General features: G+C 36.2%; 1 protein-coding gene across 2 annotated transcripts in view; it reads left to right on the top strand.

Annotated features, from left to right (window-relative positions):
* The window catches only part of itfg1 (integrin alpha FG-GAP repeat containing 1), a 70,647-nt gene that overhangs the window by 16,345 nt on the left and 41,396 nt on the right, over window positions 1-12,906 (top strand). For both annotated transcript variants that reach the window (XM_007889419.2, XM_007889418.2), the window contains exons 7-8: window positions 9,637-9,695; window positions 10,763-10,850. In XM_007889419.2, the coding sequence (XP_007887610.2) occupies window positions 9,637-9,695; window positions 10,763-10,850 (147 nt within the window). The remainder of the gene's footprint in view (window positions 1-9,636; window positions 9,696-10,762; window positions 10,851-12,906) is intronic.

Genomic DNA, 12,906 nt, shown 5'->3' with positions numbered 1-12,906 from the left:
CCCCCAGAGGATCGAATTCAAGATCCTCATCCTCACCTACAAGGCCATTCACGGCCTTGCTCCCTCCTACTTCTCCGACCTACTATCCCCTACTTACCTGCCCGTAACCTCCGTTCCTCTGGCTCCGGTCTGCTCCACATCCCCCGCCCCAACCGCCTTACCATCGGTGGCCGGGCCTTCAGCCTCTCAGCCCCCAGGCTCTGGAACTCTATCCCCCAGTGCCTTCACGTTGCTTCCTCCCTTTCCTCCTTCAAGGCCGGTCTCAAGACCTTTCTCTTTGACCGTGCCTTCAGCTCCCCTCTCGACTCTCTACCCCCTCCTCGCTCCCTCCCTTCCCTCCCCTCACCCTGACCATTTCCCCCCTGCTCGGGTCCCGACCCAACTGTCCAGCGCTTTGGGACGTCCTCCCAACGTGAAAGGCGCTCTATAAATGAAATCTTGTTGTTGTAGTGTTTCTGTTTGTTCAAGCATATGGTTCTTTATGCTATCTAGCTATTAGAACATTATTGTGTAGGGAACTAGCATGATTTACTTTTGATAGTGAAGAGAAGCTGTGTTTTGTGTGAAGATGAGGATTAAATAAAATGGATTTGTTCTGCATTAGAGGGTTGCAGTGCAAAACAACAGTTTTCAGAATGCTTTTGAACTAGGCAACGTATTTAAAAAAAGATTCCTTTGTCAACTCAATTCTTTGAGCTCAGCGGATATATAATGTGTTCATCTCATCATGCAGTCATTCATTTAAATGCAAATAAAGCATTGATTAGTATTAAACCTTTAAAGCATTAATTAGTAATAAACCTTCAAAATTTAAGAACCCTTGATTAACAGCAGCTGTGTTTTCCAGATGGTCATGTCCGTGCCATTGCACTGTTTAGCTAAATTCATTTCTTTGAGTGAAATTAGAGCATGCCAACGTAATACAATCATATTCTGTTTAGGGAATTGAAGCTTTACCTGTTATCAGGTAGAGGAGCGTTTTGGTAGATGTAGCTTCTCTTTTACAAACTGGCAGTAATTAGACTTTAGTATCAGTCATGCAAAGTTATGCTAATAGGATTAGTGATTGGATTTTGTATTCTTTCGCCCTAATTAAGGTTTTTTGAGAGGGAAGTTCAACTGCCTGTAAAGGCAACATTGAGGAAGTGCCCATTTTGTTGAACGTCGCAGCATCTGTGAAGGTTTCCACTGAGATTTGGAGTTGGCAAACTGTGCAGAAATATCACAGTTGGGATTGTTTTACAGGCTGCAAAATTAACTGACAGTCCAGTTGGTGCTGTTTCAGTAATTTTTTTCACTCTTCAACCCGGATATTTCCAAAGGTTTAAATTCATTAGTTGTTCTAAAAATTAAACCGAATCCAGACTCCAAACAGTGCACTCAGAAGCTTAATAAAAATATTTAGAATATTCTGTAGTGACATTTTATGGAGAAACCCATTTACTCAGCTTACCCACGTGACATTACCTTTTCCATTACAGTAATTTCTATGGGAAGTTGATAGATGGGAATCTATGGGAATATGTGAATTGGGTCAGTCTTGAGCACTCCAAAGGCAAATGCAGCAAAGATTACATGCAGGGTGATGTATGGTAATATATTTTGATGTTCGTTGAGATTCCTTTTGCTGTTTTCCAAAATCTGTTTTGATGTTTCTGTGTTGTGCCTGCTAATACTCATTTGAGTTATCCTTTAATGTCTTTTTTTCTTGTTCACGATCCTCATTATTATTTCATTTCTTTTATCTTTTAAAAGACCCTATTTAGTTTTTTTTGACTGAGACATATCACTTAGTAAACAAATGTTTGTGACATTTAGATAAAGTCAAACAGTTCAAAGATTGATTCAGTTCTATTTTGCTGTTGCAAGATGTTGAACAGAAACGAGAATTTTTACAGGATTTGTTTTTCAGATGCAATTTTAGGATCATTATAAATCTAATCTACAAAAAATGATTGTTATATTTTCCAAACGGTTCTATAAAGTAGAACGATAGGAATAATTTAATGAAGTAGAACAGAAAATGCTGGCAATGTGTAGAATTGCAAAGACCTTTTTTCTGGGGTTGTTGCTTATTTCAAGGAGGCAGAGACAGTGGTGCAGTGTATTGAAGCTCCAGTATGTACTACAGTATGCAGAAGGCTATTAGAGCACCAACACACTGTGCCATGAAGCCAACTCTCATGAGTTTCAATACTTTTAATGGTTTCTACCTTTTCAACCAACACTGGCAAATATTACTGTATTACTTCCCCAAAAGTAGTACAGTGGAACATCATGGCTTATTTTATTTATTTTAACTGCATAATTTATTTTCTATTTTATTGAACATAAAAACTCTAAATCAGTAATGTCATTTTAAAAAATTATTGAAACCCTGTGGTTAAGTGGTCTAGCAAAATAAGTAGGTCACTCACAAAAAGCAGTCTCTTTTATACTTTGCTAAAAATAATATGAATGTATTGCGTAATGAACCCCTTAAGTACTGGTATCTGAAGTATACCATTGAAAGTACCACGATTTATATTTTCGGGGTCAAGAACAGAATAGAAAGATTAAATAACACTGTCCATATTAAAGCATTAAAAATTGGAAAATGGTATAAAACAAATTAGTGAAATTATAATTGTTCAATTGAATCTAATCTTAATTCTATAAGATAACAATTGTACTTTGATGCAGTGGTATGTCTCACCTGGGGCTCACAAATGAAGTGACTCACTGCAGACATTGACCCTGAAAATGAGCACCCTTTTATGTTATAATTTCTCGCAGAGAAGTAGGATTTCATCATTCTAATTTTATGGATGACAAGTAAAGTATGGTTTCAAGTGCTCTGAGACACTACCCTGCGTGGAGGGTGCAATGTAAGTGCATGTTGTTTCTTGATGGCTGCTTACAGTATCAAGGTTTTAATTCCTTGTATAATTCTGATGGACGTTCAGATAAATGATTTTGTACAACAAAGAAACTGGGTTTGTTAGACTATTTATTAGTAGCCAGCTACTTGTGACCTTTCAATGGGGTTTATTATCAACTCTCTGAAAACAAATGGCTACCGAGAGGGCAATTTCATTCATTTCCTGAGAAGGGGGGGAAAATACTGAATCAATGAATCGATTATCACCTATTCCTGAAACTTGTTTTTTTTTTAAACAAAATAAAAATCTTTGTGTTTCAAAGGATACAGATTGATCCAGAATATCATTTTAATAAAGTTTTTTTGAGCAATCAATAATGCTTTTTAATATAAAAGCACTCCATAAAGACGTAATGTCTCACATTATTCTGTTACTTGCACCATTAGTCACTTGAGGTTAGTGATTCAGATTTCAACTAAAACCTGGGATAAATATACGCAAGATAAATCACTAACATTTAATTTAGATATTTGGGACCGAAGCTACTTTGATGGCAGTCGTATAGCAACGTGGAGCCAACAATTTTAGCACAAATCCTGACCCAAAAATAAACCCCATAGAAAATTTCTGACATACTGATTTTTAGGCAATGGATGTATTTTTATACCTCTTATTTAAAGAACACAATGACCTGATGGTCACCTGATAACATTCTTTTTTTATAACATTGTTGAATAAATGTAAAGGAAACCCTCCATGTTTTGGATTTAATACAGCTGTTCTTTCACAGTATAATTGTTTGAAATTGATGGCCAGGTTGATGAATATGTATTGGTAGTGCAATTTAGAACTCTCCTGTTTCACTGGCCTCCAAATGAGAGGCTGCCAAAGCTTTATTTTCATGGATAAGTAATTACTGTGCCTCAGCAAAAGAGAATTGTACATTTAGAAGTAAAATTAGCTGGACTGCAAAAGCAAGCTTTCAATTGATTAACTCTGCTACGTGGATGGTTTCTTACTCTTCATTAGAAAACCTAAAAAAAATTCTGTTTTTTTTTCTGTTTTGTTGAATGGTTCCTGTTCAAAATTGAAAACTATGACTTCTTATTGATAATGTATTAGTTAAAATAATATTAGTATTATCAAAGTTGCCCTATTAGGTTCTGCCTACTTTTACTTAAAATGTATTCTTAACACAACAATCCCCAGATCCACTTCAGTACTTGGAATCCATATAATCTATGCCGACACTTCAATGCAATGGTGTGGGTGTACTACATTGTCAGAGGTGCCGTGCTTCAGATGAGATGTTAAACTGAAATGTCCTGTCTGCCCATCCCACGGCACTATTCATAAAGAAAAGGAGTTTTGCCTGGTTTCCTGGCCAACAATCCCCAAATTGAATTATAAAAAACAGTATTACAAGAAGAGAAAACATTTTTTAATTTATACAAAAAAGCAGACTGGAGATGTACAATGAGACACAAGTTAACTTCCAAATGCAGGAAGGAAACTAAAAACAAGAGGAAAGGAATAGTTATACTGTACAATTCTGATAACCCTGCAAAGGAAGAGCTAACTAAGGAGGAAGTAAATTACAAAATAGAAAACATCAAAGAAAGTTATAGTGGCATGTTAATTAAGCACTTTTTATAAAACCCCAAATGCTCTTAGCAAATAAATATTATAAAAATATTCAATCTTCAAGGAGTTAAAAATTTGGTAGCTATGTAATCGCTTTACAATTTACTTGAAATTATACTTCGATACATTTTGGAAGGAACCAGTAATTTATAAGAGAACTGATTTATATTCTCTTTACACATTCTACAAAATGCATAACTACATTTATTAATTCATCATTAATTCCCTTTTGTAAGAGTTGTTTTCAGTTTTAATTAATCAATGTTACAGATGTTCCTCTAGAATTAAGCACAGCCATTATATCAAGCAGTGCAAAGATTTGCAGAGGAGGCTTGGAATAAATTATAATTTGTCATTGCAATGTATGGGAGACCAGGTGCTTTACTTGTCAGCACCATAAACTTAGTTTGACAAATAACCTGCATCCAACAATTTATGTAAGGAATGGAAATCTGAAAGATTGCCATTGGACCTAAATAGAATGTGGCTTTTTGAAACTTGAAAGGTAGAATGTAGACACAAGGAGAGCTTAGGTTAATGCATTTTTGCACTTTGTGTCAGAGAAACCATCCATCACTAACACATGAAATTACAATATTGACAACCAAAAGCCTATTGTTTTGTTATGGTGAAGTACCTTGCAATCCACCCTAATTCATTTTGAAATGTGAAAGTGTTGTAATCACAAACCAATCAGTGTTGTTCTTTCTAAATTAGATCATTTTGAAACTTGCAAGTGACTGTTGGCTATTTTAGGAAGCTTGCAATTCTGCTTTGGGAATCGTATTGAGAGGCATTTACTTTCAAGCTATTTTTGAATTATGCCACAAACTACAATGAACTTTTACTGATGATATTTGCGATATTTTTTAAAATATTCATGTTTATTCCATTTCATCATAACATGTATTTAGAACAAGAGTATTAGAACACATTTTAATGATTTTGAGCCATGATTTCCCTGTGGAGTTTATCCTGACTGCCGCCTGTAGTTAGCCCCAGGGAAGACAGATTTCCAGAAATACCAGGAGTCTTAAAACCTCTGGTCCATAAAGAGTATTTATCTCCTCTAAGCTCTGAATATTTTTAAAATTTACTTTAAAATCAATATCTTCTATGATCTTAATATCAATTGTAAAGAAAAATGCTGTTCATTAAACCTAGATTTGAATCAGTTTTCTGGATTAACAGAAAGCATAACAAATATCTGGCCTCCAGCATTTGGTGTTTGTTGGGAATGTTTGGCTGTGGTTGGTAGGTGTCAATGTAAGGCTGTATTTCTTTTTCATGTTCTAAACTCTTTTTTGGTCATGTCAACAAATTATATAGATGTTCTGTCATTTGGACTAAACGATTCTTTGGCTTACTATCAAAAATGTGAACTGAACAAAGGTAGAGTTACGTAGGATGCTTACGTAACTATAGAGGAATAGAGAAAGTAAACAATTTAGAACGATATGTTGATGCAAACTAGATATCTATGGTTGAGGGTTGTGAATGGCAGGATTAAGACAGATACCATGAAGTATTTCAATGTACAGTGAGTAATTAATAGCTGGAACAGGTTATCAGCAATTGTTATTGAAGCCAGGACACTGGACTCTGTTCAGAAACTGTTCGTTACTAAATTGAGAAGACAATAGGATTGGTATTCTAGAAGGATGAGATCAAATGGTCTGAATGCCTTTCATCCAAACACTGCTTGTAATCTGTCCATCACAACTTTCGTGGGCTGAATCTGAATACACAAATATTACATATATTTGGAAGTGAAGGGCAGTGAGAGGAACATTTTGCCATATATTACTGATGCTAACTTGAATGAATGATTGTAGCTCCTACACTCATTTGCATGTGTGCCATCAGTGCACTCTTTATGTGAGCAATAAAACATTTCAAATGAGAAAGTGGTGTTCTTGACACATTGTCACATTTTCACTGCATTTAAATGCAAAAGGATTTTCGTTGCTTTGTAATTAAATAGTAGCTACCACAGCAAATGATCTTTGAAAGAATCATTTAAAAGTGAAATGCCATGTAGTCATTCCTCTTTTAGTTACTTGAATAATAATCAGATGATTGAACAAAGGATTATTCCTCTGTGCTGACTATTAATTAATATGTATGCTTAATAAGACAGTCATCTGTTCAAAGCTTAACCAAGCCAAAATAATCGTTTGTCACTTTCATAATAAAAAGACAGCACAACCTTAATGCTTGGAGTTGTTCTTTATTTACCAAAGCTAAAGATATAGGTAATACAATGACCAACTCCCATTTTTTTCCCTTTCAAGAGTTTAAAATATCAAAATGCTCCTCCAATGGCTCTGTGAGTTTATCCTATGAGCCAACGACCCATGCAGACTGAGAATGTCCCAGGTTAGATCATAGTCTGTACTGCGTTAACTGACTGCAGAATGGTAATGGAAGCACTACAATTGGTCTCAACGCCCCAGATTAGAGAAGGTAAAATCAGCTAAGGTTCTCGTTCCTAAGTATAATACAGCAATCCCTTTATAGCATAGGGTGGGTGTGCCCATACACATTTGAGTGAGGACACAATTATGCTAATATAAATCAGATATAATAATACTGGAGTCCCATCTTTCACATAAAAAATAAACTTCACAAAATCACAATATAAAATGGGAATGAAATTAAATGAATGTAGTTATATTGGCAAACACTGTTCTTGCAAAGAACTGTGAACAGTGAGATGAGATTTGATTTGACCTAATCCAAATTAATTTGAATTTGGGGGAAATTTGGATTAGGGAAGAAATATAAATCAGTTTAACTAGACAAAGGTTCCACCTTTTATTTTAAATATCAATGGCAGGGAGGTGCCTAAAATAATAAAGTGGACAGAACCTAAAATTAATAATACAATGATGGGATGATTGGGGAAAAAACATTGTGAATAATGCAGAATGTAATGTAGGCAAATGTGGCAGCAATGAAGATTAGAGAAACATTTGCACAACTAGCTCTTTAATAACATTATAATTAAATATAATTTCAGCATTTTATGCATATTTGTCTAGAAGACGTGAAAAGTACTATATCAAATGCAAGTATAATTATTATTATATATTTGGATTTTGGTTAAGTGCACTAATGGGAAATGGAACAAGGAGTGTAAATTAAACTCCCAACTCTACATCACTGGGCTGATGGCAGCAGTGTCAGTTCACTTCCAGTAGTATAAGTGATTAGTGTGAATTATTGCCCAACTTGATATCAACATTATTGGCTGGAAAGGTGGCCAGCTAAAATGTGGACTCTACCAATATTGCTAATGTGGTGACATTGATGATCAGAAAATTGATATTGCCTCTGAAATACTCTGCAGCTTAGAGTTATTGAACACAACCCCAACTGCGGCATTTTGAGTGTTAAGCAACCCGGGAGTTGAAACTCACTACAATCTGGAAATTATTCATCGCAAGCTTCTTTCTTCTCCTACTCATGCTGAGCAGAACTAACTGCAGCTGTCTAGGTGTGAACCTGGTAACATTGCTACCAGGCTACCAAAGCAACAAAAAGAATTACAAAACTGAAGAAAGATGAATTCTGAGTTCTTAAAGGAATATAAGCGCGATCAAACATTTGGTTTCCTTCACCCCTGATGTTTGAGATTCTCAATCTGGAATCAGATATCAGGATTGTTTTATGCATTTATTAAAATTCTATTGTAACCAATAAATACTTTTTAACCTTGTAAAAAAACAGTAAAGGGAGAATAAATTGGTTTATTAGTGAGATTATCAGACAACAACAACAGAATTACATTCATAGAGCGCCTTTCACGTCGGGAGGATGTCCCAAAGCACTGAACAGTCAGGTGTCGGGGCCCGAGCGTGGGGTAGGGGTGAAGGAAGGCAGAGAGGTGTGAGGGACACCAAAGGCACGGTCGAGGAGAAAGGTCTTGAGACCGACCTTGAAGGAGGCAAGGGAGGAAGCGATGCAAAGGGACCGTGGGATGGAGTTCCAGAGTGTGGCGGTTCGGGTGGGAGACATGGAGCAGGTCGGAGCCCGATGAACGGAGGGAGCGGGCAGGCTCGTAGGGAGTCAGAGAGGTAGGAGGGGGCAAGGCCATGGATGGTCTTAAAGGTGAGGACGAGGATCTTGAACTCGATCCTCTGGGGCATGGGGAGGTAGTGGAGTCGGGCGAGGGTGGGAGTGATGGGGTCACGAAGCCTAGTGCGTGAGAGTACACGAGCTGCAGAGTTTTGGATGATCTGCAGCTTGTGAAGGGAAGAGTTGGAAAGGCCGATGAGGAGGGAGTTCCCGTAATCCAGCCTTGAGGTGACGAATGCATGGGTGAGGGTTTCGGCAGCCTGAGGGGTGAGGCAGTGGCAATTTAATTTAACCTAATTCAAGGAAAATGGTTAATGTCCGATGATTTAGCCATTTATAAGAACAATTTCAATCCCCAAATTAGATTACAGTCTTGAAATTGCTCTTTTGTATCCATTATTTGTAGTGTGTACACTATTAATCTTTCTGGTGCTAAAAAAAACAAATCGAGGAATAAAAATATGTAATTGTGTGAATGGAAAAGTAACTGTTTGTTTGATTCAAGTAATTCCTATTCAACTTTTGTGTAATTAGCCTTCCTGCTTACTTGATAGCTGCAAATGAAGAGGAACTACCAAAATTGTACATCTCATAATTCTGTGTTCTCCTATTCAAATTGAATCGAATTAAACGCAAGAAAGCAACTAATGGCTCCTTTCTAGCTCCATAAATTATTCTGGACTAATTTATTAAATATAATTTAATGGGACACAGTTTGATTTGAGGTTTGTGCATTGCTGTGAAAGTGATCGAAAATTAATCAACAATTTGTCTCAACAAAATCAGTGAAATTCTTTATTCCTCTTCAAGATTTATCCTGTAGAATTCATATTGCATTAAGATGTCTGCATCATCTTCCCCAAATATTTGAATTGTAAAGAAAAGGGAGCACAATTAGGCATTATCGGATCCTGTTGTATTATACTATGTGGATTGTGTTTGACGTATTAATAATATCTGTAATGGATCTTCATATTTTTCACGAAATGTGAAACAAATTTTTCAAATGCCATAATTGGTTTATAACTAATATTTGCTTATTTTATTTCAGACTTATTTCTTACCACCAAGATTGATGATAAAACTTACTTTGAGATATGGGAAAACAAGGTATTTATTATTTTGTTTTAGACGTGATTAAAATGAAAATATGACTATGGTAGCTTTCCATGCATTCTGTGTAAGGTAGGAAATTAATATAGTAGTGAAAATTGCAGAACAGATCCTGATATTCATGGAAGAGCCTTTAATGCAAAGCTGTGTGACTTTCCATTCCTGCACCCTAAGGCTCCACTTCAATGCTTTGTCCTATTCCCAGCAGTTACTTTCATGCTTTTGAATAATTGGACCACTTTTCTGAGACAGTACTATTACATGGTGTTTTCAGCTTCTGGGCTCAAATTATTTCATTACATTTAGTTCTGAAACTTGACTCAGTGTTTTATTAATATTATTGGTATTTGATTTATTCTAAGTCAGAGTTTTCAATAATTGGGGAAGACTTGTAATCAAGAAGAGTGCCTCTGTTACTTTTTCAAGAATTGTGGTTTTACATTGTGTGGAGTTTTTTTTAAAAAATAGAAAAGAAGCATTGTAGAGATATGTGGCATATGTTATGGATGTTCTTCTGTAAGCCAGTCTAATGAATGCACTTTGATAATGTGCAGTTAGATTAAGAATCCCATTATCACATATTGCAGAGATTAAAAAAAAACACAACCTGACTCCTATAACAATATATGGCAGAAGAGCAATAATGCCACACTTCCACAGAGAGATTTGCATCTACTTTTTTGGAGAGATCCTGAATGGTGTTGTGTTGCCCTGCTGGAAGGGTGAGTGGGTATTATGGATGCAGGGTTAGTATGTAGGCTTCGCCTGCTTCCAATCAATGGCTCATCTTTGACATGAAGAATGGATAATTCAGTGATTTACCAGAGGGCAGCCAAAGCCTGTGGAGCCAAAATCCAAGAGGCAGCACCTGGGAAAGGGGGAGAAGGGAACACAAGAATCAAATCATAAGGCCATCTTATCATGCTGATAGAAGAGAAATGGCAACTCCATGGGGGGGAGGGAATCTGCTCTGTACGGAATAGCTTGTTCATGTTTTATATCTGTTGACAATTGTTTTGAACTCATCTTTTTAATAAGTTGCTAATGGTTTTTACTCCTGACAGGATGGAAATTTCTCAAAAGCTCCAGCCCCTTATGACAAAAAGCCTCCAAATGCAAAGACAATTGGACAATCTGCTTTTGCTGATTTTGGTAAGATTCTGCCATTCATTTTCTTCCTTATTTTTCTTCAAGGTGACAAGTATTAGCCACTCGCTCTTTTGAATTGATCACACTCATACTTATTGAATCCCTAAATGCAGAAGTTTATGAGCATATTTATTCTCCAAAAGGAACCAAATCTCTGCTTTCATTATAACCGCAGGCCTCATAAAAAGCACAGCTGTGTTCCATCTTTCTATTTGCTGATTGCATCCTTGGCATGAGCCCTGTAAACTGCAAAACACATTCACTGGGCTCTTTTCAAATAAATGGTAAAATAACAATTTTCCAGCATGTTTTAATTTCATGCTTTGGGTTATAATCTATTCAGTTTATTTTTGCATTCTGCAGTTACAAATGGTGCATATTACTTCTTGAGGTTTTCTATAATAATGTTCCTTGAACCTCCTCATTAGCTTCTCAGCAGTTCCAAAATCTATCAACCATGTTTTAATATGCTTTTTGGTTACGGGTGATAGTTTTGTGCTTGTCAATCACCTCTTCCTTGCATTTTCTTCAGCAGGTAGTTTACAGCAAGGTTGTGCTGATTATTATCCTGGGTCACATTCAGGGTTTACTCTTTACTCTTCAGTAATGATTTCATTGCCGTTTCCATCAAAAACCTTTAACATAGATATAATCCAATTATCCCTCAACCAAACGAGAATCAAAAAAAAAAAACTTTGGAATTAAAAATGTACCTTCTGGAATTTATACAAGTCATCTGTGAAACTAGCTTTTAAATTTATTGAAAAGCTTTTTTGATATAAAATGTTTTGAAATACAACCATAATGCTGTCTACATTATGTATTACAGCAACCACAGTTGTCTGGCTGCTTTTTGTTAAGTATATTTCATTTTAAAATTGGTTATAGTTGTGGACTCTCCAGTACCACCATGTCAAAAACACATTGTATTAACTGCTTTTATAAGAGAAACTGGAGTAGGATTAAGCTTAATGTTGATTGGTGTTTTGGACTCCTATGGGATAATTTCAGTAGTTTTCGGTCGGGCCACAAGAGGGAGAAATTCATCTTGGATGAGGGAAGGAAATTAGTACAACTAGTCACACCCATAAATTCATGCACACTTGGGCCCAGTCACGAATCAGAGCCACACTAATGGCTTGTAAAATTTCTAGTGTACTATAAACTGTCCTGGCTCACGAAAGAATGCGAAACATTGACATCAATAGATGCCTAAAGGGAAAGTTGTGATGAAGAATATACAGTTTAGAGTGTGTGTTGGGGGAGGGGGGTGGGGAGTTTACTACAGAAATCAAATCTCAAGTAAATTTTTTAATTTTTAAAAACAATCTCCTCACTTCTGTACTCCTGCCCCTTTCTACCCTGATCCGCTTCGTGTGCACTAGTGAGTGGGGAAGATGTTCGTAAGACCTTTTGTCAGTCCCTCTCTGACATCAACTTTTGGCGTGTGTAAAAATGACCCAGGTTGATTTGTCATGTTATGATACCAAAGTGGCAGAATATGGATTCATCTGTAACATAATAAAAAAANTTAAATAAAACGTGGATCTGTGGTTGGATAGTGATAGCTCAATAGTGTGTTAATAAATTTGTTTAATGGTGCCCATTGTTTGGGGAAAAGGAAAGTAAGACAAGTGCACTCGGATATTGTTTCAATTACAATGGCAAAACAGTAAATGTGATTTAGTTTGTTAGAGTTAACATATGTGCCTCTTGTGTATTCCTTCTGCATTATACAATAGTTTTTGATTTCATCAGCATTTTCAGGCACATGTTTGGAACAATATTGATTGATTTGCAAATAAAATGTCAGAAGATCAATAGCTTGATTTCCATGCAAGGAAATCTAGTCTCCGGGGATTCTAAATAATAGGAGTATTGTGACACAATCCTTGTTCAAACGAAAGAAAATTCAGCAATGCATGAGAATGGTTTACTTCAACACGGCTATTACATGCCTTTTTTTGACATTTGAGCGTGAAAAGTGGGAACACAATCTGATGGCTCTTTTGTTCCTGAGAGGCAAATCTCAGTTTGTTATAAATCGCTGACTGCATTG

Source organism: Callorhinchus milii, unplaced genomic scaffold (genome assembly GCF_018977255.1).
Source record: "Callorhinchus milii isolate IMCB2004 unplaced genomic scaffold, IMCB_Cmil_1.0 Scaffold14, whole genome shotgun sequence".
NCBI classification, from domain to species: domain Eukaryota; kingdom Metazoa; phylum Chordata; class Chondrichthyes; order Chimaeriformes; family Callorhinchidae; genus Callorhinchus; species Callorhinchus milii.
Note: the sequence above shows the minus strand (reverse complement) of the source record. Positions and strands in the feature narration are given on the sequence as shown.